Consider the following 27,307-nt stretch of genomic DNA (forward strand, 5'->3'; position numbering starts at 1 on the left):
CTTCTTCCTTTGAACAAGGTCAGCACCCCCACAGAAAGAGGGAAGGCTTGAAGGTGGGGATGCCCTGCTAAATGAAGTTTGGGTACCACTTTGCGTCAGTCTGCGGAGGAGACAGTCGCTGGGGAAACCCAGCCAGAAGGGTGGGGTATAAATAATAAATTATTATTATTATTATTAATTATTCTGTTGGGAACCGCCCAGAGTGGCTGGGGAAACCCAGCCAGATGGGCGGGGTATAAATAATAAATTCTTATTATTATAAATTCTTATTATCATAAGCCCTCAGATGTTTTGCAATGGGAGCGCGGAGGGTTCCTCCATCTTTTACACACCTTGCTTTTGTTAATGGAGAAATTTGAGGGCTCCCTTGGACAAAAAACAAGGACACCAGCCAGGAATACCAGAGCAAAATAGCAGCCAGTAGGCTTGGTCTTTATTGAAGACTGTCGCGACAGGACTCCCACCTGCCACAAGGTGGAACAAGATGGAAGCCCTGAAAAAAGCCCCCAAACTTTTATTAGCTGCTAATCCCCATGTTACACTCCCCCAAACTACATCACTCATACATCATGGTTACATCATGAAAGGGGAGGTCTGGTGGCAGTAATCTGAGCATCCTGGACCCTGCCCCATGGTTCCCCTTGCCCTCCACCAAACAACCATCAAGTGTAACAAGAGAGATTTATATTTCCCTGTTTGCCAGCCAACTTAATCACACCCTTTTGTCTTCATCTGGGTTTGTTATTTCTGGAATGGCTCCCTGTCTGGCACTCAGGTATCAGGATGCCAGGAATTATCACTCAGGTAGAGGGGCTGCTGAGTAGCTGAGCTCACATGTCTATATGAATTTCTGAAGTTTCCCCTGTGATCCAGTACATAGATACATTTATCAGTGAATTCTTACATTTGGTATCGTGCAGCAAAGGCCCTTTGAATAGATAGGAAGAAACTGTGACAAAGTGTTTTGTGGGGACAAATCACAAAAGTCACAAAAGCGATTGTGCTGAGTTCGGTAGTGGGCTGCATGTGCGTGATATCTGCTGGAGGGGCAACCCCCCCAACCTATACATAAATTCTTGCAACATTTTATACAAAGCAAAACCCCAGTCTTTCCCAACCTCTAACTTTTTGCTCCCTTGTGTCTCCTCGCTGTCAAATCCATTTCACAATGAGCAGAGCAGATAGGCTCCCACAGGCAGCTGATCGTAGAGGGTGGGGGAATAATAATAATAATAATAATAATAAATTTTATTTATATCCCGCCCTCCCCAGCCAAAGCCGGGCTCAGGGCGGCTAACAAAAATAAAACAGTACAAAAGTACAGTACAAACAACACTCTAAAATCATTCATGCGGTGTGGTCATGCGGTGTGGAGCAGGTCATGCGGTCATGCGGTGTGGAGCAGGAGCATCATGTGCAAGGCTCGGCCCCCAAACCTCTTTGGCACCCCCCCTCTTTATTTATATTTTTTTGCACGGATGATCCAGAGACGCTGGTTGAAACCTGAAGAAACGTGCACCTGGGAGTCTCAGGCACTGTTTTGGGAAGGGGGGGCAGGATAGCTCAGTCGCTAGAGCAGGAGGGTCTTGGGTTCGAGTGCCGCGCTGGGCAAAAGATTCTTGCATTGCGCAGGGTTGGGCTGTGTTACTGGAAAAATCCGAGGGCTCCCTTGGACAAAAACAAAGACACCAACCAGGATAACCTGGAGCAAAACAGCAGCCTGTCGGCTTGGCCTTTATTGAGCTGTTGCAACAGGGTGTTCCCCTCACTTGCAGGAGAGAGGAAAGACACAGAAAAATGGTGTGCAAGACCTTATAAAAACTTTTGAAATTCCCATCCTGTAGGTCAAGCCCACTCCCAGAAACATCATGCATGCATTACAGAAAGGAGGGGTTGAGGGAGGAGTTGTGGTGGTAACCTGAGTGTCCTGTCACCTGGCTGGTTCCCTTCTCCTCCTCCCCATGAGTCATTTTCTGAAGACAAAAGGTAGTCGAGGTTTCCTGCCCCCTGAGGGAAGATCTGATCATTGTCCTTTGTTCCAGTCCTTGCTGAATCCACTCCCATATGCAAGTTCTTTGTGATCTTGATGGTCTTCTGTCTAGGACCACCAGGGTTGGCATAGCAACTGGGCAGGGCTCCTGTGGATGTGCTGGGCTGGCCTGTATCAAACCTTCCCCATTTTGTAGTCCTTCTTTCCTGGAGTAAAATAAAAGTGGAACAGTGCAAATCCAATGTATGGTTGAATTTATAACAGAAGCGTAGCGTATGTAGTGTGTGAGTGTGAGTGAAGTTTGTGCAAACTGAATGATGGGGGGGGGTTCCTGCTACAGCTGGATGACCCCCGGGGGTCCCTTTCCCCTCTACGATTCCTCCTGCGCCTAACCAACAGAGGGCCTTCTCCTTAGTGGAGCACCCTCCCTTCAGATCTGAAGGAAATAAGCAGCTAGCCTATCTTTAAAAGACATCTGAAGGCAGGCCTGTTCAGGGATGTTTTTAATATTTTTAATATTTAATGCTGTACTATTTTTAACACTTGATTGGTAGCCACCCAAAGCGGCTGGGGAAACTCAGCCAGATGGGAGGGGTATAAATAAGAAATTATTATTATTATAACCTTCTAAGGTTCAGTTACAGATAGGTAGCCGTGTTGGTCTGCCATAGTCAAAACAAAATAAAAAAATTCCTTCCAGTAGCACCTTAAAGACCAACTAAGTTAGTTCTTGGTATGAGCTTTCATGTGCATGCACACTTCTTCAGTGTGCATGCACATAAAAGCTCATACCAAGAACTAACTTAGTTGGTCTTTAAGGTGCTACTGGAAGGAATTTTTTTAATTTTGTTTTAACCTTCTAAGGGTTAAAGTGAGCGGAGCAGGATGCCTAGACGGGAAGGCAATGGGAGGAAGAGGATGGGGCGGGGGGGGGTTGTGGAGGGCGCCTCCTCCCCTCTGCTTTCCTGCCCGGTTCATCTGTCTCTTGCAAGCGCTGCCTGGGTGATCCCTTCTGGGATCTGGTGAGCGGGGGCGGGGCGGGGGGGGCATGCACATTGTTTGTGCATTTGGGTGAAGGGGATCCCCAGGGCTGCGGGGGAAGGTGCATGGTCGGGGGTGGGGACAGGCAGGGAAATGACAGCTGGGATGGGGTGGGGGGGCTGGAAACCCCCCTGGGTGGGATACCCAGTTTCCTTACTCTAGCCCCATGGTTGCCATTCATTTGATTTTGAATTCATTTTGGAATGAATTCATTTTAGAATGTATTTCGATTAACTGATTATGATTTTATGTTATTTTTACTGTTGTTAGCCGCTCTGAGCCGGGCTTTGGCTGAGGAGGGCAGGATATAAAATTTTAAAAATATCATTATTGTTACGCCACCCAGTGAATGCCATACAAAGAAAGGGGAGGTGGGTTGTTAACCTATTGGGAGATTGTGGGGCCCCAAGAGCAGCAGGAGAAACCCCCATCCCATTTATCATTTCACCCCTTCCTTCCTTCCTTCCTTCCTTCCTTCCTTCCTTCCTTCCTTCCTCCCATCCTACAGATTTATTTATTTGATTTTCCATGTTAAAATTTACACTCACACCACAACATATTATATAAAAAACAAGATTCCCAAGAATCTTCTGAACTTCCCTTCTTTCTTTCTTTCTTTCTTTCTTTCTTTCTTTCTTTCTTATGCGGGTGGAGGGAATTTGGAGCAGATATGCAGCGCCGTGGGAATGAGTTAGTGGTGCTGCTTCCTGCGCTCCCTCCCCTGAATCGGCGTTTAAAAGGGTCCCAGCGACACACGGCTCAGATGTGCAACCCCTGATGCGTGGAAGACGGGGCTGGGTGGGAGACCTTTTGCCGCTGAATGCAAAGAGCGACTGGAAGCTGGAACCCCCCGTGGATCAAAGACAAGGGGCGCCAACTGAAATAATAATAATAATAATAATAATAATAATAATAATAATAATAATAATAATAATATATTATTTATACCCCGCCCACCTGGCCGGGTTTCCCCAGCCACTCTGGGCAGCTTCCAACAGAATATTAAAATCAATAGTCTGTTAAACATTAAAAGCTTCCCTAAACAGGGCTGCCTTCAGATGTCTTCTAAAAGTCTGGTAGTTGTTGTTCTCTTTGACATCTGGTGGGAGGGCGTTCCACAGGTTGGGTGCTACTACCAAGAAGGCCCTCTGCTTGGTTCCCTGTAACTTGGCTTCTTGCAGGGATGGAACCACCAGAAGGCCCTCGGAACTGGACCTCAATTAGCAGGTTTAATGTAATAACCTGCAGTTTTATAAGAGTATATATTTACAGAAGATTAATAAATGAGCAAGTAAAATGAACTTGAAGATGCAGAAGACATTAAAAAAATTAATTTAAGGGGCCACAGAAAGAGGGAGGAGGAAGTCACAATTTGGAAATGTTAAATAGATTGTAAAACTAATGAAATGTATATATTTGAAAAATAAATAAATAAATAAATAAGACAATAATTCTCTAACAAGACAATATTTTGGCTTTGCAGGAATTGGTGTAACACCTCTGGTAAGCGCAGTCTTTGAAGAAGAAGGGAGATTCAGAATATTCTTTGGAGCCCGGATCAGTGATGGACAAGCAAGACTTAGCTGGGCCTACAAGAAGAAGAGTGTCTGATGACATTGGGGACAGTGGAGAATTTTTTGAAAGAACCACGCAGGAGATCCTGGGCGAGGAGGATGCCCTCAGCTCAGATGTACAGCGCCAGCAGTTCAGGCATTTCTGCTACCAGGAGGCCAAAGGGCCCCGAGAGGTTTGCAACCGGCTCCACCGCCTTTGCCGTGAGTGGCTGAAGCCAGAGCGACACACGAAAAATCAGATCCTGGACCTGGTGATCCTGGAGCAGTTCCTGGCTGTCCTCCCCCCGGAGATGGAGAACTGGGTGAGGGAATGTGGAGCGGAGACCAGTTATCAGGCGGTGGCCCTGGCCGAAGGTTTCCTCCTGAGCCGGGCAGAGGACAAGAAGCAGACAGAGCAGCAGGTGAGAGCTTTATATCCTAATTTTTAGGGGGCAGGAGTGTGAGGGAGAGTACCCCATAATTGCTTTTGTTGGGAAAGAAATCACACATTGATTGCGAGTTTCCTTGGGCGTGGAGACTCCAGAATATTTCTGTGTCATCTGGTGGAATTTTATTTCCTAGGCTTTGGACTTTGATGCTCAGTATTTGCTATCCAGGCCAGTTCAGGAAATATTGGTGTCTTGATAAATATTGGTGTACCACCACTACTTAGTGATTGTTTGCATGATGTATACAAAAGGTTGTTGAGCTTTGTTTTTCCTTTGGTGAGAGTTGTTTTGGGGCTTTTCTTGGATTTTTAAAGCATTTTTTAATACAGTGGAACTCCTCCGTAGTCGAATGTTTCAGTTCCCGAACGTCAAAAACCTGGAAGTAATTGCTCCGGTTTTCAAATGATTTTCGGAAGCTGAACGTGCTACACGGTTTCCATTTTCATAGAATCATAGAGTTGGAAGAAACCAAAAGGGCCATCGAGTCCAACCCCCTGCCAAGCAGGAAACACCATCAGAGCACTCCTGACATATGGTTGTCAAGCCTCTGCTTAAAGACCTCCAAAGAAGGAGACTCCACCACACTCCTTGGCAGCAAATTCCACTGTCAAACAGCTCTTACTGTCAGGAAGTTCTTCCTAATGTTTAGGTGGAATCTTCTTTCTTGTAGTTTGGATCCATTGCTCCGTGTCCGCTTCTCTGGAGCAGCAGAAAACCACCTTTCTCCCTCCTCTATATGACATCCTTTTACCGGTATATATTTGAACATGGCTATCATATCACCCCTTCACCTCCTCTTCTCCAGGCTAAACATGCCCAGCTCCCTTAGCCGTTCCTCATAAGGCATTGTTTCCAGGCCTTTGACCATTTTGGTTGCCCTCCTCTGGACACGTTCCAGTTTGTCAGTGTCCTTCTTGAACTGTGGTGCCCTGAACTGGACACAGTACTCCAGGTGAGGTCTGACCAGAGCAGAATACAGTGGCACTATTACTTATTGATGCAGCCCAGAATTGCATTGGCTTTTTTAGCTGCCAAGACTCCTAGATCCTTTTCACATGTACTGCTCTCAAGCCAGGTGTCACCCATCTTGTATTTGTGCCTCTCATTTTTTTTTGCCCAAGTGCAATACTTTACATTTCTCCCTGTTAAAATTCATCTTGTTTGTTTTGGCCCAGTTCTCTAATCTGTCAAGCTCGTTTTGAAGTGTGATCCTGTCCTCTGGGGTAATACATTTCCCTAATGTATTGAGGCTTCGGCTTTTCAGTTTTCGAATGTTTCAGAAGTCAAACGGTCTTCTGGAATGGATTACGTTGGGAAACCGAGATTCCACTGTATAAAAAAATCGCTGTGCTTGCCATACCCGTCCGGGTTTTCCTGGACATTTTGCCAGCTTAGCAAAAATCCGCCCAGACGTCATTTTGCAGTCCAATTCCAGGATGTATCCGGGAAAACCCGGATGTATGACGTCTCTGTAATACCCTGCTATTTGGGATGTTAATAATGTCAGTAATAAGAATAATAATTCACACATGAAAACCCCTGCTTCCCGTCATTTCCCAACCTTTTCCGAAAGCGTCTCAAGCCTTTTCCTCTGATATTCCTTTTCTAATCCTGCTCCCCTGTTTCTGGCAAAGGGCCTGTTTGCAGAAGGGGCCGCTGGTTTCCCTGAGGCAGAGAAGACTCCTTTGGATGCCAGAGGGAGGCCCCTGATATGGATGGTTGTGCAGGAGAGGGAACAAGGAGCCGCCTTACCTGGTAAGGATTAACGGGGCAGACCTGAACTTGGTCTGATCTGCTGCTACGCAATAAGAGGAGGAGGAGTTTGGATTTATCACTACCCAAAGGAGTCTCAAAGCGGCTAACAATCTCCTTTTTTAAAAAAAATAAAAAAATATTTATTAAAATTTCAATAATGATAAAAAGAAAAAAGAAAAAATACAAATTACAGAAAAAATAAAAACAGTTAAAAATAAACCCCTCTTTCTATATCTTACAATTCATTTACTTATTTTCATGACTTCCTCACACCTCCCTTTTTTTATTCCAGTTCAGATAGTTAATTCAGCAAATCCTTACCCTCTTTGTTTTATCTTAGTTCTTCATCTTCACATATTATAACTTTATATTTTCATCTAATATCAATCCATCTTTACATATTCCTATTTAACCTTATTACTAAGACCGCTTCGTTTCATTCCAACATCATTTTAACATTCAATAATTTTACAGTGTTTCTGTAAATAATCTTTAAATTTCTTCCAATCTTCTTCCACCAACTCTTCTCCCTGGTCTCGGATTCTGCCAGTCATTTCCGCCAATTCCACATAGTCCATTACTTTCATCTGCCATTCTTCCAGGGCGGGTAGATCTTGTGTCTTCCAATACTTTGCTGCTATTGTGGCGTACATAAAGAAAGTTCTATCCTTCTTTGGCACCAATTGGCCGACCATGCCCAGGAGAAAGGCCTCTGGTTTCTTCAAGAAGGTATACTTAAATACTTTTTTCAATTCATTATAGATCATCTCCCAGAAAGCCTTAATCCTTGGGCACGTCCACCAAAGGTGAAAGAATGTACCTTCATTTTCTTTACATTTCCAGCACTTATTATTGGGCAAATGATATATTTTTGCAAGCTTGACTGGTGTCATGTACCACCTGTATATCATTTTCATAATATTCTCTCTTAAGGCATTACATGCCAAGGCATTACATGCCGTAACATTCTCCTTTCCCTTCCTCCCCCCCCCCCAACAAACACTCTGTGAGGTGAGTGGGGCTGAGAGACTTCAGAGAAGTGTGACTGGCCCAAGGTCACCCAGCAGCTGCATGTGGAGGAGCGGAGACCCGAACCCAGTTCCCCGGGTTACGAGACTACCGCTCTTAACCACTACACCACATAGTGGGTGCAATAAAGACAGGGCAGCCCAACCTCTCAGACTAAGTGGGCTGCAAGAATACTTTGGCATGACACAGGGAATGGAGACAAAATTTGATGCCCCCTCTCCAGGTGGTGCTGTGGGTTAAACCACAGAGCCTAGGGCTTGCCGATCAGAAGGTCAGCGGTTCGAATCCCCGCGACGGGTGAGCTCCCATTGCTCGGTCCCAGCTCCTGCCAACCTAGCAGTTCGAAGGCGCGTCAAAGTGCAAGTAGATAAATAGGTACTGCTCCGGCGGGAAGGTAAACAGCGTTTCTGTGCGCTGCTCTGGTTCGCCAGAAGCGGCTTAGTCATGCTGGCCACATGACCCGGAAGCTGTACGCCAGCTCCCTTGGCCTATAGAGCAAGATGAGCGCCGCAACCCCAGAGTCGGCCACGACTGGACCTGCAAGACAGGGCCTGCAAGACAGAGCTGTTCCACCTGGCCTTTGGTTCAGACTCAGTCTGACCCTTATGTTTCCCTTGCCTTCTGGTTTTGATCTATGGCCTACTATTAAAATGAGGCTGCATTTTAAATTGTATTTTCAACCTGTATTTTAAATTGGTTCCCCCTCCCATTATGTTTTTATTGTAATTTTACTGGTATTAGCTGCCCCAAGCCCGGCTAATACCGGCAGAGGAGGGCGGGGTACAAATTAAAAAATGTTGTTGTTGTTGTTGTTGTTGTTCCACATGGAGGAAAACGCTTGATTTGTAAGTAATGGCCTACGAGGAGTGGAGATGAATAAAAAAAAGGGGGGACCTAAACATTCAGAGTGTATAAAACGGGTGAGACAATCTGTAAACTTACCTCAGTGTGTATTTTCAACATGTGGCTCTTGGCCTCTGAGGCAAATGCGTGCTGATGTCTCTTTCCCCCTCCTTGTCTCTCGCAGGTGATGGAATGATGCTGGAAGGACCATCTCGGCTGCATCTTCCTTCTGGCAGAGGGGAAGCAGTTGCCATGGCAACAGATCAGGTAGGGGAAAAGAAGGGCTGGGGGGTGCAGTCCCTCTGCCCGCTGCCACCTCCCTGGGCCTGACCGAATCTCTCTCCTTCCCTTTGATTCTTCCTTTGACGAAGGCTGTGGGTGCCCATCGTTAAGGTTTAAATCCTTATTTCATTTTTAGAAATAAAGTGATACGGGGGGGGGGGAGTTAAGGGGCGAAAAGAACCACGATGTGCGTAAGAAAGAGAAAACAATGAGTTAAAATAAACAAAGTGCAAAAGCCTAATGTAATATACTCCCATACATTCTTATATAAATTGATGCTGTAATCATAATAAATTATTGTCCTCTTTTCTTGCTTTTTTAAAATAATTTTTTTATTAGTTTTACATAAAGTTGTACACAATAAACATAGCCATGCTGAGGGAAAAATAAAAAGAGGTTCTTTCTAACCTTCAGACCTCCTTCCCTCCCACCATGGGTTCCATTTCTTAAAAATAAAAATAAAAGAATTCCTGCATCATTTACCGTTATCTATCTGCGATATGATGATAGTAACCAAAGTTCATTTTACTTTACAAGTGTCATTGCATTCCTGCCAAGGATTTCAACTGCCTACAGTGGTCTTTCGAATATATTAAAAAGGTTATTCCAGTCTTCTGAAAATACTTGGTCTTCCTGGTTGGTGATATTTCCCGTCACATTTTGCCATTTCTGCATATTCCATCGCCCAGTCTTCTCTGGGCAGTACTTCTCCTTCTTTCCATCTCTGGGCCAGAAGCATCATCCTAATACTACTACTACTACTACTATTACTAATAATAATAATAATTTATTATTTAAACCCCGCCCATCTGGCTGGGTTTCCCCAGCCACTCTGGGCGGCTTCCAACAGAATATTAAAATACAATAGTCTATTAAACATTAAAAGCTTCCCTAAACAGGGCTGCCTTCAGATGCCTTCTAAAAGTCTGGTAGTTGTTCTTCTCTTTGACATCTGATGGTAGGACGTTCCACAGGGCGGGGGCCACTACCGAGAAGGCCCTCTGCCTGCTTCCCTGTAACTTGGCTTCTCGCAGGGAGGGAACCACCAGAAGCCCTCAGAGCTGCACCTCAGTGTCCGGGCAGAACGATGGGGGTGGAGACACTCCTTCAGATATACTGGACCGAGGCCGTTTAGGGCTTTAAAGGTCAGCACCGACACTTTGAATTGTGCTCGGAAACGTACTGGGAGCCAGTGTAGGCCTTTCAAGACTGGTGTTATGTGCTCTCGGTGGCCACTCCCAGTCACCAGTCTAGCTGCCGCATTCAGGATTAGTTGTAGTTTCCAGGTCACCTTCAAAGGTAGCCCCACGTAGAGGGCATTGCAGTAGTCCAAGCGGGAGATAACCAGACATGCACCACTCTGGCGAGGCAGTCCACGGGCATACATTGATATTAATAGCCTGCTGCTTCCTGTATGAACTCATATTCCAAATGTTGTCAGATTTTATCCTGGTTTAAAATCCTGGACAATAAGACCCGGCCACCTTTCCTTTGTCTGGCCTTCTGGATTTTGCTGGTAGATCATGTTTAAAGGTAAAGGGACCCCTGACCATTAGGTCCAGTCGTGGCCAACTCTGGGGTTGTGGCACTCATCTCTCTTTACTGGCCGAGGGAACCAGCGTACAGCTTCCAGGTCATGTGGCCAGAATGACTAAGCCGCTTCTGGAGAACCAGAGCAGTGCATGGAAACACCACTTACCTTCTGGCTGTTTATCTACTTGCACGTTGAGGTGCTTCCGAACTGCTAGGTTGGCAGCAGCTGGGACCGAGCAACGGGAGCTCACCCCGTCGCAGGGATTCGAACCACCGACCTTCTGATCGGCAAGCCATGGGCTCTGTGGTTTAGACCACAGCGCCACCTGTGTCCCAGATCATGTTTATGTTCCCTTTAAAGAGGAACATGTTAATCTTTCTCTTTTAGGGTCCCGTGTCGTTCCAGGATGTGGCTGTGCATTTCACCGAGGAGGAATGGGCTCTGCTGGATCCTGACCAGAGAGGGCTACACAAGGAAGTCATGGAGGAAAACTGTAAGGTCGTCGTCTCCCTTGGTGAGGCTCCATGTTTCTCTCGGGTTTCTGTGGTGATCCTGAAGCCATCCAGGATTTGGCTTGGCTTTTATTATCTATTTTGTGTTCTTATTTTGTATTTTAATATCATAGCTGTCAACGTTTCCCTTTTTTTAAGGTAAATTCCGTTATTCTGAATAGGATTCCTTGCAAGAAAAGGGAAAAATTGACAGCTATGTTTAATATTATGGAACTCCTGAAGAGCTTTGGGTAAAGGGCGCTATTTTACTAAGTAAATACAGTCGTACCTTGGTTCTCGAACAGAATGCATTCCATAAATCCGTTCAACTTCCAAAATGTTTGGAAACCAAGGTGCGGCTTCCGATTGGCAGCAGGGGCGCCCTGTAGTCAATGGGAAGCCGTGGAAGTTTTGCCGGGCGTTCAGCTTCCGAGGCAAAGTTCAACGTTGTTCGTGAACTAAGCTGTTTGAAAACCAAGGTACGACCGTAAATAAATAAAAATTCAGATGTTGCTGGATTTCACCTCCTGCCATCCCAGACTATTGATCCTTTTAACTTTTTAATGGTTTTATTGTTATGGCTTTGTTTTCATTTCTGCAAACCACTTTGATATATATTTTTAAGGATACTGCACTATAGAAATATAGATAAATAAATCTATATAAAATCTGTTTCAAAGTCCTTAAAGGACTTAAAGGAAATGTCCAAAAATTTATTTATTTATTTATTTATTTATTTATTTATAAAATTGTACAACAACAACAACTCATGAACATCAACATGAACTAACAGACTGGACATTTCTTGTGCTTTAGAACCTCATGCCCCATCCCGCCCCACTGCTGGCATGTATAAATGCTAAAATTCAAACTTTATACATTAGTTTTTTCTATAGTTCTGTAATTCCACCTTTCCTTGTAAATGAAAAGCCTAATTGAATTCTTTTTTTAAAAATATTGCAAAACTGAGATTTTGTTAGATAGGATATTATATATACCCATAGTTTCAAAACAACATCAGAAATGACATTCTGTTTTGTAAATTGCCGTCCTATCTTGCCTCAGATGTTTCAAGCGTTGCAATATATACTATGTGATTTGGGGTTCCATTTCTATCTCAGTCTCTTTCCTGTTTCCATTGCAGCAGGTGGAAAGGGTTTTCAGCATGATTCCACCACACCTCAAAGGACACCTACAAATGACAAACCATATCAGTGCCAGGAATGTGGAAAGAGCTTCGCTCACAAGTGGGTTCTCACTAATCATCAAAGAATTCACACAGGGGAGAAACCATACAAATGCTTGGAGTGTGGAAAGTGCTTCACTCGGAAGGTGAACCTCATCCCTCATCAGAGAATCCACACAGGGGAGAAACCATACCAGTGCTTGGAATGTGGAAAGACCTTCAGGCAGAAGAGATATCTCACTTCACATCAAACCATTCACACAGGACAGAAATTATTTCAGTGCTTGGAGTGCGGAAAGAGCTTCAGGCACAATATAACTCTAACGAATCATCAAAAATTTCACAAGGGAGAGACGCCGTATCAATGCTTAGAGTGCGGAAAGAGCTTCATCAGCATTTCCCACCTTACGTCGCATCAAACACTTCACACAGGGGAGAAACCATATCAGTGCCCCGAGTGCGAGAAACGCTTCACTCAGAAGAGTCACCTGACCTCTCACCAAACAATTCACACAGGGGAGACGCCATATAAATGTTCGGAGTGTGGGAAGTGCTTCCGTCTCAGCAGATACCTCACTTCTCATCAGAGAATCCACACAGGGGAGAAACCATATCGGTGCTCAGAGTGTGGAAAAAGCTTTGGTGAAAAGAAAACATTAGCTTCTCATCAAAAGAATTCACACCCTGGGGAAACCGTGTAATTGATTAGAGAGTGGAAAATACTTCCATCTGAACAGTAATCTCATCATTTGTAGTCTGTCGCCATTGGAGATGCAATAAAAAGTTATTTACAAAAACAACAACCCAAAAACCAATGATCTCGTCAAATAATTCACCAAGCAGAATCCATATCAACATCACCTCAGCATTACTGCACACCTTCAACGTCATCGAAGAATCTACGCAGGGAAGAGACTAATCCTTTATTCAGAAGATACACCTTACTCTTCCGCACTCAGGAAAAACTGTAGAATGAGATTCTATCACTCACTGTAGAAATGAATGCTAGGCAAGGAGTCATATTGATGTGCTGACAACAAAGAAACCTAACTGTTTTTAAAAATTTGATTTCCACTTGCTTTAGTAACATAGAGAGAAATTATGGTCTATAGGTTGGTGGCCCAAAATGTGGTATAAATCGTGACAGGGGACAGCTCCTGCTAGGCTTCCGCTCGTCCCTGCACAATGTCCCCCCCAAAGACTTTTTGGGAATTTAAGGTCACCTTCTGAGGTGGGATATGAGTAGCTCCTAAGCAGAAATGCTGTTTGCTCAGGTGAGTTTGTCTCGAGGGGAGGGAAAGGAGGGAAAGTGCAGAAACAGGCAGAGGAAGGAAAGGGTGTGTGGATTTGCCGAGTGTGCAAGATAGATCTTAAACACACACTAAACACTTACATGTTCATTCTCTCTCTCTCTCTCTCTCTCTCTCACACACACACACACACACACACACACTGTCATGCGTGGAGAGTCTACCTCCCGCTCCGGTAACTTTACAGATAAGAATTAACAAGCAGTTTATATTTTATAGTTCTTTTATTCAGGCATCGGCTTGCAAGCAACAATCCACATCCCTCCCCAAGGAGAGCAGTCGGCTTCTCTAAATCCTCCTGCTTCCGTCTTCTGCAGCAGCCGAGGTGCCAATGGGAAGTTCCTCATCTTCTCTGCGTCCCCAGAGTTTTCCGTGACTGGACCTAATGGTCACGGGTACCTTTACCTTTATGAGAACGACACCGACCTCAGTAGAGCCAGCAGGGGAATTTTATTTTATTTTTTGCTTGAGGCAGAATAGGAAATGGGGGCCCGCTCCATAAGTCAAAGTGTGGAATATTCAAAGCTAAGGAAGTTATTCTGGCCCCTCAGGCACAAGATCCCACAAGTGTCTCTTCCGCCTCCATGCCAGAAAAATAAAACTACATGACCGTACATTTGCTGCCTTGTCGTGATGCCCCAAATCATCAATCTCACATCAGGCTAGACTGGAGAGAAGAGGCTTCCTATTGGCTCAGCTTTTGGCACTGGTCATTACAAAAAGACTGCAATTATGCTTGAAGGTGCTTCTCTCCTCCTCCCTCCTGATCCTTTTTCTTTTTGTGTTGTGTCTTTTAGATTGTTAGCCTGAGTGCAAGGACTGTTTGAGAGCAGAGTAAAAAAAATGCTTTAGATAAGCAAGTAAAAAATAAACGGTGTACATTATGCCTGTGTATATTAGCAATTGGTTTTCTCAAAACCTGTTTGATCTCTTAACCCATTTCCCTTTGCCAACCAATTTGAAAGGTAAAAAAATTGTGTGCAGGCACACTTCTTCAAATACTAAATATCTGAAGAAGTGTGCATGCACACGAAAGCTTATACCAAGAACAAACTTAGCTGGTCTCTAAGGTGCTACTGGACAATTACATATATATACCGTGGTTCCTCGGGTTAAGAACTTAATTCGTTCTGGAGGTCCATTCTTAACCTGAAACTGTTCTTAACCTGAGATAACACTTTAGCTAATGGGGCCTCCCGCTGCCGCCACACGATTTTTGTTCTTGTTCGAAGCAAAGTTCTTAACCCGAGGTACTATTTCTGGGTTAGCGGAGTCCGTAACCTGAAGCGTCTGTAACCCGAGGTACTACTAGATATATACAGTGGTACCTCGGGTTACATATGCTTCAGGTTACATACGCTTCAGGTTACAGATTCCGCTAACCCAGGAATAGTGCTTCAGGTTAAGAACTTTGCTTCAGGATGAGAACAGAAATTTTGCTCCGGCGGCGCAGCAGCAGCAGCAGCAGCAGCAGGAAGCCCCATTGACAGCACAGAGTTGAGGTCATTTCCCAAACTTGGGTCTCCAGTTGTTTCGAGACTACAGTTCCCATCATCCCTGACCGCTGGTCCCTCTAGCTAGGGATGATGGGAGTTGTAGTCCAAACAGCTAGAGGAGACCCAAGTTTGGGAAACCCTGTAGATGCAGGAACGAACAACAACAACAATTTATTTATACCCCACCCATCTGGCTGGGTTTCCCCAGGCCCTCTGGGCGGCTCGCAACAGGATATTAAAAGCACAATAAGACATCAAACATTAAAAACTTCCCTAAACAGGGCTGCCTTCAGACCTCTTCTAAAAGTCAGATAGGTGTTTATCTCCTTGACATCTGGTGGGAGGGCATTCCACAGGGCGGGTGCCACTACCGAGAAGGCCCTCTGCCTGGTTCCCTGTAAATTGGCTTCTTGCAGGGATGGAACTGCCAGAAGGCTCTCGGAGCTGGACCTCAGTGTCCGGGCTGGACGATGGGGGTGGAGACGCTCCTTCAGGTATTCAATAAGTTGATGCAGGTGAAATGAAGGCTACCAGTGACTACAGATGGGCGGCATATAAATAATAAAGATATTATTATTACTGTTATTATGACTACTACTATAACCACGAGGGCTGAACTCTGCTGCTCCACTGTGCCAGGGCTTCTCCCCCCCCTCCACAGGAATTTTTATTAATGTTTTCACAATATAATAAAATTATATTTTTTTAAAAATGACATCAAAAAGAAAGAGAGAAACAAAAGTAAAGAGGGGAGTGCAAAGGAATGAAGAAAAAAGAGAAGAAAGACAATAATAATAATAATAATAATAATAATAATAATAATAATAATAATAATTTATTATTTATACCCTGCCCATCTGGCTGGGTTTCCCCAGCCACTCTGGGCGGCTTCCAACAAAACAATACAATAACCTATTAAACATTAAAAGCTTCCCTAAACAGAGCTGCCTTCAGATGTCTTCTAAAAGTTTGGTAGTTATTTTTCTCTTTGACATCTGGTGGGAGGGTCTTATTATTTAGATTATTATAATAATATAATATAATATAATATAATATAATATAATATAATATAATATAATATAATATAATATAATATAATATAATATAATATAATATAATATAATATAATATAATACTGTGTGTGTATCACTCTATGTCTGTTTGTTTTATTATTTCTAGAGGGATACACACACACACACACACACAATGATGATATGATATAATATGATATGATATGATATGATATGATATGATATGAATGTGTGTTTGTTTTATTATTTCTAGAGGGGGATCTCTCCCCCTCTATGCTAATTAAACCCTGCGCCACGGCTTCTGTAGAGTTAAAACGAGGCGGCCTTCCTTTCCTAGAGGGGACGCGAATGTGGCGAGGAAGGGAGGTGCGGGGTCGCGAGGTCCTCCAGAGCCAACGCTCTTCCCTCCTGCCCAGCTCCCCCCCAGTGCGCATGCCTGGTCCTTCCAGCGGCTTTTTCTGCCTCTGCCCGAGGGGCTTCGGGGACCTGGTGAGCTCCCGCAGACCCACCTCTGGCCCCGGTGCATGTGGGTGCAGGGGAGCCCCAGGGCTGCAGGGAGGAGGGTGCATGGGGAGAAGGGGGGCAGGAGATGGGTGGGGAGATGGGCAGACCCCCAGCACCAGGCAGGCGCTGAATGGAGGGGGAGAAGGGGGGAGTCCTTGGTTTATTGGGGGGAGGAGAGGAGCTCCCCCAATAAAATATTTCATAGAATTGTAGGCAAGGAAAGGGACCCAGGGGGAACAACGCAACAATCACAAAAATAATAGTAGATAAAGAAGATTGCATTGGTGGACTGTGGGGCAGGGAGGTGAAGGGGTTAATTTAAATTGTTAAAGATTGGTATAGGATTTAAGAGATTTAAATTTTAATAAAGATTCTACAGTGTTACATACGCTTCAGGTTACAGACTCCGCTAACCCAGAAACAGTGCTTCAGGTTAAGAACTTTGCTTCAGGATGAGAACAGAAATTGTGTTGCGGCGGCAGCAGGAGGCCCCATTAGCTAAAGTGGTGCTTCAGGTTAAGAACAGTTTCAGGTTAAGAACAGACCTCCAGAACGAATTAAGTGCTTAAGCTGAGGTACCACTGTATAAGGAAATCAGATAGCAGCATGAAATATCAAATAAACGTATCGGAGAGGAGATCTGTGTACAGTGGTACCTCAGGTTACAGACGCTTCATGTTACAGACTCCGCTAACCCAGAAATAGTACCTCGGGTTAAGAACTTTGCTTCAGGATGAGAACAAAAATCGTGCTCCGGTGGCGTGGCGGCAGCGGGAGGCCCCATTAGCTAAAGTGATGCTTCAGGTTAAGAACAGTTTCAGGTTAAGAACGGACCTCCAGAACGAATTAAGTTCTTAACCTGAGGTACCACTGTAAATGAAAACATGAGACTTATGGTTTTTTACATATGATTTTATTTTGGAGTTGTCTGTTTATTTTGGAGTTGATTGTTGTAAAGAATGTATATTATGTGACTACAATAATAAAGGATTTTTTTTTTAAAAGGAAAGGGACCCAGGGAAAGGAAAGGGATCTAGTCCAAACTCCTTGCAATGCAGGAATAAGCTCACCTAAAGCATCCATGACAGGTTGCCATCCAACCTCTGCTTAAAAAACCTCCAAGGAAGGGGAGTTGGCCACCCACTGAGGGAGACTGTTCCACTGTCAAACAGCTTTTGCTGTCAGAATGTTTTTCCGGCATTGCCATTCAAGTTGTGTCAATTGATAGATTATAATAATAATAATAATATAATTTATTTATACCTCGCCCTCCCCAGCCAGGCCAGCTGACACCAATAAAATCACAGTACAGTGGTGCCTCGCAAGACGAAAAGAATCCGTTCCGCGATTCTCTTCGTCTAGCGGTTTTTTCGTCTTGCGAAGCAAGCCCATTGACAGCTTAGCGGATTAGCGCTACAGCGGTCTAGCGGCTTCTAGCGATCAGCTGTTAAGCAGCTTATCAGCGGATCAGCTGTTAAGCTGCTTAGCGGCTTAGGAAAAGCGAAAAAAACGTGCGGGGGGGACGCAAGATTTTTTCGTCTTGCGAAGCAACCCCATAGGGAAATTCGTTTTGCGAAGCGCCTCCAAAACGGAAAACCCTTTCGTCTAGCGGGTTTTCCGTCTTGCGAGGCGTTCGTCTTGCGGGGCACCACTGTAAAAACATAATTGCGGGGGGGGGGGGACCAATTTAAAATACAGGCTAGAATGCAATTTAAAATGCAGCCTCATTTTAAAAGTATCCGATAGATCAAGACCATAAGGGGAGGGAAACATAAGGGTCAGACAGAGTCCAAACCAAAGGCCAGTGGGTTGGGGCTCACCTGCTCAAACCCCAATATTTTGTTCTAGTTGGCACCCCTGGCAGTTGATTCACCTGGGTGCCACCTCCCTACAATACCCACGCCAGAAAGCCAAGCTGCTTTCTCTCTTCCAAGAAGTCAGGAAGCCGTTTTGATGCGCACTGTGGAATCACAGACTTGCAGAATTGGAAGTCATCTAGTCTAGGATTCTTTTGCCCAATGTGGGGCTCGAACCTTCGACCCTGAAGGTTACATACGCTTCAGGTAAAAAAGCCAATGCAATTCTGGGCGGCATCAATAGGAGTATAGCATCTAGATCAAGGGAAGTAATAGTGCCACTGTATTCTGCTCTGGTCAGACCTCACCTGGAGTACTGTGTCCAGTTCTGGGCACCACAGTTCAAGAAGGACACTGACAAACTGGAACGTGTCCAGAGGAGGGCAACCAAAATGGTCAAAGGCCTGGAAACGATGCCTTATGAGGAACGGCTAAGGGAGCTGGGCATGTTTAGCCTGGAGAAGAGGAGGTTAAGGGGTGATATGATAGCCATGTTCAAATATATAAAAGGATGTCACATAGAGGAGGGAGAAAGGTTGTTTTCTGCTGCTCCAGAGAAGTGGACACGGAGCAATGGATCCAAACTACAAGAAAGAAGATTCCACCTAAACATTAGGAAGAACTTCCTGACAGTAAGAACTTCCTGACAGTGGAATTTGCTGCCAAGGAGTGTGGTGGAGTCTCCTTCTTTGGAGGTCTTTAAGCAGAGGCTTGACAACCATATGTCAGGAGTGCTCTGATGGTGTTTCCTGCTTGCCAGGGGGTTCGACTCGATGGCCCTTGTGGTCTCTTCCAACTCTATGATTCTATGATTCTATAGGTTACAGACTCCGCTAACCCTGAAATAGTGCTTCAGGTTAAGAACTTTGCTTCAGGATGAGAACAGAAATTGTCTTTCGGCGGCGCGGCAGTAGCAGGAGGCCCCATTAGCTAAAGTGGTGCTTCGGGTTAAGAACAGTTTCAGGTTAAGAACAGACCTCCGGAATGAATTAAGTACTTAACCTGAGGTACCACTGTAATAATTTGCTAACAGAACTGTGTGTTGGATTTGCAGGACTTGGAAGCACCTCTGGGAGTTGCCCTGAGAGAAAATTAGCAATAAAGAGACAAGTCCCTTTGAATCCTTTGGGGGCCTTCCAGCAAAATAGATCAATGATGGAAGAAGATTCACCTGAAGCAGGAAGAGACCCCCAAACCACCAAGACTGGGAGCAGTGAGGAATTCTGGGGGGAAACCATGGAGAAGAGATTGAAGGAAGAGGACACCCTCAGCTCAAATGTGCCGCAGGAGCAGTTCAGGCAGTTCCACTACCCAGAGGCCAAGGGTCCCCGAGAGGTTTGCAGCCGACTCCACCATCTCTGCCGTGAGTGGCTGAAGCCAGAACTTCACACAAAATCTCAGATCCTGGACCTGGTGATCCTCGAGCAGTTCCTGGCTGTCCTCCCTCCGGAGATGGAAAACTGGGTGAGGGAATGTGGAGCAGAGACCAGTTCCCAGGCGGTGGCCCTGGCCGAAGGTTTCCTCCTGAGCCGGGCAGAGGACAGGAAGCAGACAGAGCAGCAGGTGAGAAAATTACATTCTAGGGCTAAGAATTCCAGGGAAGATATGCTTTTATGTACTGAGCTGAATCCTAGAACAATGGGATCCAGAATGCAGCAGTCTGATTGGTCCGCAGGAGCCACCCAATCCAGCTCCAGGTGGAAGTGAATCAGCGACCTGATTGGCCTGCAGGAGCAGCCCGGAATTAACCAATCATGCGGGGCCCATTCTGTCAATAATGTATATATAGCTAGAGGTTTTGGGGAAAGTTTCATTCATAGCTACTATGAGCTGAATAAAGAGCATGAAATTCACACTCGACTCTGAGTGTATTTCATATGCTTAATTGATTTTATTAAATGCCCAACTCATTTTGTTTTTGTTTTTTCCAAATAATAATTCCCCCTACACACACATACACTATAGTGGTCAGTTATCCCCACTATAAAGTGGCCACTACAGTGGTACCTCGGGTTACATACGCTTCAGGTTACAGACGCTTCAGGTTACAGACTCCGCTAACCCAGAAATAGTACCTCGGCTTAAGAACTTGCTTCAGGATGAGGACAGAAATCGTGCGGCGCAGCGGCAGCGGAAGGCCCCATTGGCTAAAGTGGTACCTCGGGTTAAGAACAGTTTCAGGTTAAAAACGGACCTCCAGAACGAATTAAATTCTTAACCCAAGGTACCACTGTATAAATAAAGCGATCAATAGAGAGCATATTGATAAACTCGCTTTGTGAGTTTGTCCAAATCCCTTTTCTGTTTCTTAACCCCAATCCCTCTTTTGATCTTCCTTGCTGTTTCAGGTAAATGGTATGTTGTCAGAAGGGACCAACGATTTTCATGAGGCAGAGAAGACTCTCTTGGACGCCGGAGATCATTCGCTGAGATGGGGGTCAGCCCAGGAGGACGACAGCGGGGCCTCCTTGCTGGGTAAAGATTAACCTCCTCTTTCTTGTTTATGCAGGGAATTAATGGGATTCTTTTAGGTTCTGCTCAATCTTTGGGAGGCAGGACACATCCGTCCAATTAAACAATAGGTTTATTTTTAATAGAACTGAAATATAAAATGCACAATAATGTCCACACTATAAATGTTATGTGAGACATTTTGTAATGTCAAGGTGTACTTAAGATTTGTGTCACTAAACCTCCAAGAAATTTTTTTGCTACTGACCGATGGGTTTTTAAAAAAATATTATTATTATTATTATTATTATTATTATTATTATTATTATTATTATTATTATTAATACTTTTCAGATTTATACATTTCACTGATTTTACAATTATTTAAATTTCAAAACTTGATTTCCTTCCCCCTCTTTCTGCAGTTCCTTAAATTTATTTTTTAATATCTTCTGCATATCCTAATTAACTTAATTCGCTCATTTATTCATCTTCTTTAAATATATACTCTTATTACAATAATCCTGCCAATGTTTTTATGTCTTTACAATCTATCTGCAAATATTCAATAAACCAATGCCATTTTTTTAAAATAAAAAGTTTGTTATCTTGATTTCTTATTCTTCTGGTAAGTTTCTCCATTTCTGCATATTCCATAAGTTTTTGTATCCATTCTTCCTTTGCTGGGACTTCTGCTTCTTTCCATTTGGGGGCAAGTAAAATTATTGTTCTCGAAGCTACAAACATGAATCTGACCAAACTGCGGGAGGCAGTGGAAGACAGGAGTGCCTGGCGTGCTCTGGTCCATGGGGTCATGAAGAGTCGGACACGACTAAACAACAACAACAACAAAATTATTGCCTCTGTAGCCACATACATGAAGAAATTTCAACACAGTTTAGGTAGTTCTGTCCCTATAATTCCCAAGAGAAAATCTTCTGGCTTTCTGTTATTTTAAACATTCTTTTCATTTCATTATATATCATTTCCCAGTAAGCCTTAAACCTTACTACAAAATCAATGGATTTTTTGTCCTGATCTCAGGGATCTTCTTGTGGAATGGAATGATGCCGGCAAGATCTGCTCAGCTATCTCTTCTTGGCGCTGGAGGGGAAACGGCTGTTGTGACACCTGGCCAGGTATGGAGACGGACCGCTGGGAAGAGAGTCTAGGGGCTGTCTTTCCCTTCCTCACCTCCTTGGGTGCAAAGAATTCCTCCTTCCTTTCTTCCTGTCAAAGCTGCCCACGAGGAAGACCGGGGAAGCCACTCAATACAGTTTACGTTCTACAGGATAATAATCGCATCATAGAATTGTAGAGTTGGAAGGGACCTGAGGCTCATCTAGTCCAACCCCAGGAAGATGCAGCCATCCCAGCCTGCTTTCCTTGACTAGTGTGATAAGAATTTTAAGGTCTCAGATATATAATAAATGTACAGTGGTGCCTCGCAAGACGAAATTAATTCGTTCCGCAAATTTTTTCTTCTTGTGAGTTTTTCGTCTTGCGAAGCACGGTTTCCCATAGGAATGCACTGAAAATCAATTAATGCGTTCCTATGGAGACCGCTTGCCAGGCTGGCGGTGCGGAGAAGGGCTTTTCTCCCCACCGCAAGCTTTCAGGACAGGTACGGGAACAGAGGGGAAGGCGCGCAACGCTTATTCTCTGTTCCCGGGGCTTGCGGTGGGAGGAGGGTTTTTCCTCCCCACGCCAACATTCAGAACAGCATTCTGAAAGTTGGCGGTGGGAAGGAAAACCCTCCTCCCACCGCAAGTCTTCAGGACAGCCATCCGAAGGCTGGCGCGGGGAGAAGGTCTCTCCGCCCCACCGCAAGTCTTCAGGACAGCCATCCGAAGGCTGGCGCGGGGAGGTCTCTCCGCCCCACCGCTAGCCTTCGGAGGAGGTCCGAGGACAGTGGGGAAGACGCACTGCGTTTCCCCGCTGTCCCGGAGATTTCCCTATGGGCTTTCGTCTTGCGAAGGAAGCCCATAGGGAAATTTGTTTTGTGAAGCGCCTCCAAAACGGAAAACCCTTTCGTCTAGCGGGTTTTCCGTCTTGCGAGGTGTTCGTCTTGCGGGGCACCACTGTACCAACCAAGCACGTACATAGGTCAGCACAGGAAGACCGACCTGAAACCATTTTTGATTCCCAAACTGACCAAATGTTTTCCCTGCAAGGGGGGGGGGTCAGAGAGCCTTCCTGAAGGAACAGGTTACCCAAACCTGACTGTGCAGTGTGCAGTCACCCGAACCGGGCCCCAGCCCCAAAATTCCCTAATTCTTTCTTCTTCGATCATTAGCTAAAATCCATTAGCTTGAGCTGTATAACACAAACCAGCTGCATAAACAGAGTCTTCTCCTTTATTAACCCATGAAGGCTTAATGGAAGGCCTTGTCAGTTCCGAGTGGAGACAGGATGGTCTTATCTTACCGGCTGTAAGCTATCTTGACACGCTAACGCACAGACCTTGCACAGACCCTGTCAGCCCACGCGCCCGGGGATGGCGCCAGCCAAGATAAGGAGTACAGGAGCAGGAATCTCTGTTCATGCTCAAGGATATAAACTTACGTGTATAAACACATGGGCTGGATTCCTAGGGAGGGGGAGAGGGGGCTTGGAGGGGATATATACTGTATGCAATTCCTCTTTCTTTGTGCTTGCTGTGAACCGATTCACACAGTGCCTTCTGCTGCTCCGGACAGCAGAAATACTCTTTTCTCTGAACCAAACCTCGGTGTCTCTTGACTCCTTCCTCCCCTCTCGGGAGCAACGCAGACCCAACCAGTGGGAAAGGCTACATTCCCATTGTCTCAGGAATTGAGTAATCAGCATTTTAATGGGTGACAGACTATCATGGGTGACAGGCTATCAGGAAAAGCAAACAGGAAAAAGAAGATTCAAATTTCTGCTGTAGACCACCCCTTCTGTGATGTATGTATGATGTATGGAGGGGTGGTCTTGCGCTCCAGGGTAGGGAATTTAAAATGTCTATGTAAGGGCGGACACACCTGGGTTCTAGGTCCTCCTCCTTTCCTGCGGGTGAGGGGAGCACCCTGTTGCAACAGATCAATAAAGATCAAGCTTACTAGCTGCTTTGCTTCTCAATATTATCTGGTTGGCCTCTGTTATTTTCTCCTACCAATAGGGAACCTGCGTAAGGAATCTAGATGGGCTCTTGGATACCCCCCCATAAAGATAAAAGGGCAGATTTTGTTTACAACACTAGCCATCCGGATTTTGCTGATAGGTAATGTTTACGATAAAGAGGAAACTGTTCTTTCACTTTTAGAGTCCGGTGTCCTTCGAAGACGTTGCTGTGTATTTCTCAAATGAGGAGTGGGCTGTGCTGGATTCTCACCAGAAAGTGCTGCATAGAGAAGTCATGGAAGAGATCATTGCCTCTCTCGGTAAAGGGCTTTGCTTGTTTTTATACTGTATTTTGTTCGTGAACTGCCTTGAGATCTTACAAAGAAAAGCGGTATATAAATTTACAGTCATACCTCGGGTTGAAGTTGCTTCAGGTTGAGCACTTTCGGATTGCACTCCATGGCGACCCGGAAGTAACGGAACACATTACTTCCGGGTTTCACCGCTCGTGTATGTACAGGCGGTCAAAATGACGTCACGCGCATGCGTGGAAATGGTGAATCGCGACCTGCAGATGCGTGTTGCGTTTACTTCAGGATGTGAACAGAGATCCCATTCATATCCAGAGGTACCACTGTACTAAATAAATAAATTTAATAATAAAACAAGCCTTTTCAGTTTCTCCTTTATCATTGATTGATTGAACTTGTTCAGTGTTTTGAGACTCCCCATTTCTTCCTCAGGCTCTAATCGCCACAGAAAGAACTTCTGCCGGAGTCCTGCCATTATTCCCTATCAAAGAATTCACACCGGGGAAAATCCGTATCAGTGCTTGGAATGCGGAAAGAGCTTCAGGCAGAAAATAACCCTCATCCGCCATCAAAGAATTCACACCGGGGAAAATCCTTATCAGTGCTTGGAATGCGGAAAGTGCTTCAAACAGAAGATCACTCTCATCCATCATCAAAGAATCCACACAGGAGAGAAACCATACAAATGCTTGGAATGTGGAAAAGACTTCCTTCGCAGTTCTTACCTTACTTCCCATCAGAGAATCCACACAGGGGAGAAGCCATATAAATGCTTGGAATGTGGGAAGAGTTTCACGAGGAAGAGAAGTCTCACTTCTCATCAGAGTATTCAGGCAGGGGAGAAACTATATAAGTCCTGGGCTTGTGGAAAGAAGTTCTGTCATGTTTCGTACCTTACTTCCCATCAGATAATCCACACAGGGGAGGAACCCTATAAATGTTTGGAATGTGGGAAGAGCTTCCTTCACAGTTCTCACCTTACTTCTCATCAGAGAACTCACACGGGAGAGAAACCGTATCAGTGCTCGGAGTGTGGGAAGAGCTTCACTCGGAAAAGGAACCTCACTTCTCATGGAAGAATTCACACAGGAGAGAAACCATATCAATGCACTGAATGTGGGAAGAGCTTCCGACACAGGCCGTACCTTATTTCCCATCAGAGAATTCATACCGGGGAGAAACCTTATCAGTGTTTGGAGTGTGAAAAGGGCTTCTACCTTAGTTCTAGCCTAACTCGCCACCAGAGAATTCACAGAGGTAGATAGGCACTTACTCCCACATGTGGTGGACTTGTATAAAGGTAACTGGTTTTTGGAAATATGTATTCTGATCGTTTCCCAAACATTTTCAATGACCCACAAATGGCACTCCCCCCAAAAAATTTTTGAATGGGGGTGGGGGGGTGTATACAATGATCTTTTGGGGGGGAGGGGGACCATGGCAGCTGCCCATCTAAGATGGCCTGTAAGACAGAGTTGTTCCGCCTGGCCTTTGGCTTGAAATCAATTAGATTCCCTTCCCCTTTCCTTTTTCCTTTCTCCTTCTGTGTTGGAACTCCTATTTGGGGACTTCCCTGGCTTTTTTCTGGCCCAGTCTGGATAGTTGGCCTTGGTGAAGTTTTTTATTTGAGTTTCCGTTGAAATGAGGCTGCATTCTAATGTTTTAATGTTGTATTTTAATCTTGTTTTTTAAGTTGTATTTCAATCAATTTGTGTTTATATCAGTTGTTAGCCGCCCTGAGCCTGGTCTTGGCTGGGGAGGGCGGGGTATAAATAAATAAATAAATAAATAAATAAATTATTATTATTATTATTATTATTATTATTATTATTATTATTATCATCATCTAACCATTGTGGGAGATCAGAAGACATCCAATGCCAAATCTGGGGACTCACACTAACAGAGAAGTTAACAAATGTGTGCACTTTGCAATCCATGCTCCAAAGATTCATTTTATGTAACGTTCTGCTTTGTTCCACATATAGCTTCTAAAAAAGCTGGTTATTCCCTCTTCGTGGTGCAGCACTAAAACCGCTAGCACATTTGCAAAGCTAACCTGGGTCAGGAATGGTTTCAAGTTGGATGAGGAACTGTGTGTTGAGAGTCCTGCATTGCAAGGGTTGGACTAGATGACCCAAGAGCCCCTTCCAACTTGTATGATTCTGTGAAATATACATGGCCTTCTGTGGATGGGGTAAAGGTAAAGGTACCCCTGCCCGTACGGGCCAGTCTTGACAGACTCTAGGGTTGTGCGCTCATCTCACTCTATAGGCCGGGAGCCAGCGCTGTCCGCAGACACTTCCGGGTCACGTGGCCAGCGTGACAAGCTGCATCTGGCGAGCCAGCGCAGCACACGGAACGCCGTTTACCTTCCCGCTAGTAAGCGGTCCCTATTTATCTACTTGCACCCGGGGGTGCTTTCGAACTGCTAGGTTGGCAGGAGCCAGGACCGAACGACGGGAGCGCACCCCGCCGCGGGGATTCGAACTGCCGACCATGCAATCAGCAAGTCCTAGGCGCTGAGGTTTTACCCACAGCGCCACCCGTGTCCCGTGGGTGGGGTATCTTAGGTTAATTTTCTTCTCTCCCCCCCTTATATTATTTAGCATCATCTCTGATGAAAATTAAAAAGAAGGAATGTTAACGAACAACAAAGTATACATTGTATTCAGAATCTGTGAGCTGGTTTCTGTTTTGCACCCCACCCTTCATATTATTGTGTTTATTGTTCTTTTGTATATTTTGTATATATCTGAGTTGTATATATCTAAGTTTTCAAAAATTCACACAGGTGGAAAACTAATGTTCGGAGTGTGTGGACTGTCATATGACCATAAGGTGAGAGAATGTTCTCACATTACTAAAAAAGAAAAAAAGCCAATTCAGTGTCACGCTTTTATATATTCAAATATAATTCACTACTGAGTTTTAGTTGAATGTGCATACATCCTACAACACCAGTTACTTGATTGTTACTTTACTTTTCTAAATCAGGGCAAAACTGAAAGAATGGAATGGGTAATTTTCTACAGAACAAAAGATGGTCAGACAAAATTTATATTTATATTTGCATTTCTTTTATAAACCAGGCCAAACCTGAAAGAATGG

At 44.7% G+C, this 27,307-nt stretch overlaps 2 protein-coding genes across 6 annotated transcripts in view; both read left to right on the forward strand.

Annotated features, from left to right (window-relative positions):
* The window catches only part of LOC309364811 (zinc finger protein with KRAB and SCAN domains 8-like), an 82,156-nt gene extending 67,799 nt beyond the window's left edge, over nt 1–14,357 (forward strand). The window contains exons 1-6 of one of the 2 annotated variants that reach the window (XM_081902736.1): nt 2,905–3,012; nt 4,515–5,006; nt 6,668–6,788; nt 8,845–8,927; nt 10,864–10,990; nt 12,112–14,357. In XM_081902736.1, coding sequence (XP_081758862.1) covers nt 4,596–5,006; nt 6,668–6,788; nt 8,845–8,927; nt 10,864–10,990; nt 12,112–12,854 — 1,485 coding nt within the window. In that variant the 5' untranslated portion in view covers nt 2,905–3,012; nt 4,515–4,595 and the 3' untranslated portion in view covers nt 12,855–14,357. Of the gene's footprint in view, nt 1–2,904; nt 3,013–4,514; nt 5,007–6,667; nt 6,789–8,844; nt 8,928–10,863; nt 10,991–12,111 lie in introns of those variants that run through there. The other variant, XM_081902737.1, reaches the window with a different exon arrangement.
* Nucleotides 14,358–16,308: 1,951 nt separating this feature from the next.
* LOC309364611 (uncharacterized protein) lies at nt 16,309–27,257 on the forward strand. Of its 4 annotated transcripts, XM_081902269.1 has the most exons (7): nt 16,309–16,510; nt 19,405–19,913; nt 20,699–20,825; nt 21,846–21,940; nt 24,088–24,205; nt 24,629–25,496; nt 26,991–27,257. In XM_081902269.1, exons 1-6 carry the CDS (start codon nt 16,339–16,341, stop codon nt 25,459–25,461), a joined length of 1,854 nt encoding a protein of 617 aa, XP_081758395.1. In that variant the 5' UTR covers nt 16,309–16,338; the 3' UTR covers nt 25,462–25,496; nt 26,991–27,257. The 4 variants fall into 4 exon arrangements, with proteins under 4 accessions (XP_081758395.1, XP_081758394.1, XP_081758396.1 ...); XM_081902268.1 differs by lacking the exon at nt 26,991–27,257 and having other exon boundaries at nt 24,629–25,500; XM_081902270.1 differs by lacking the exon at nt 26,991–27,257 and having other exon boundaries at nt 16,343–16,479; nt 24,629–25,500.
* The last annotated feature ends 50 nt before the right edge of the window (nt 27,258–27,307 follow it).

Source organism: Podarcis melisellensis, assembly GCF_964234715.1.
Source record: "Podarcis melisellensis genome assembly, chromosome: 2".
NCBI classification, from domain to species: Eukaryota; Metazoa; Chordata; class Lepidosauria; order Squamata; family Lacertidae; genus Podarcis; species Podarcis melisellensis.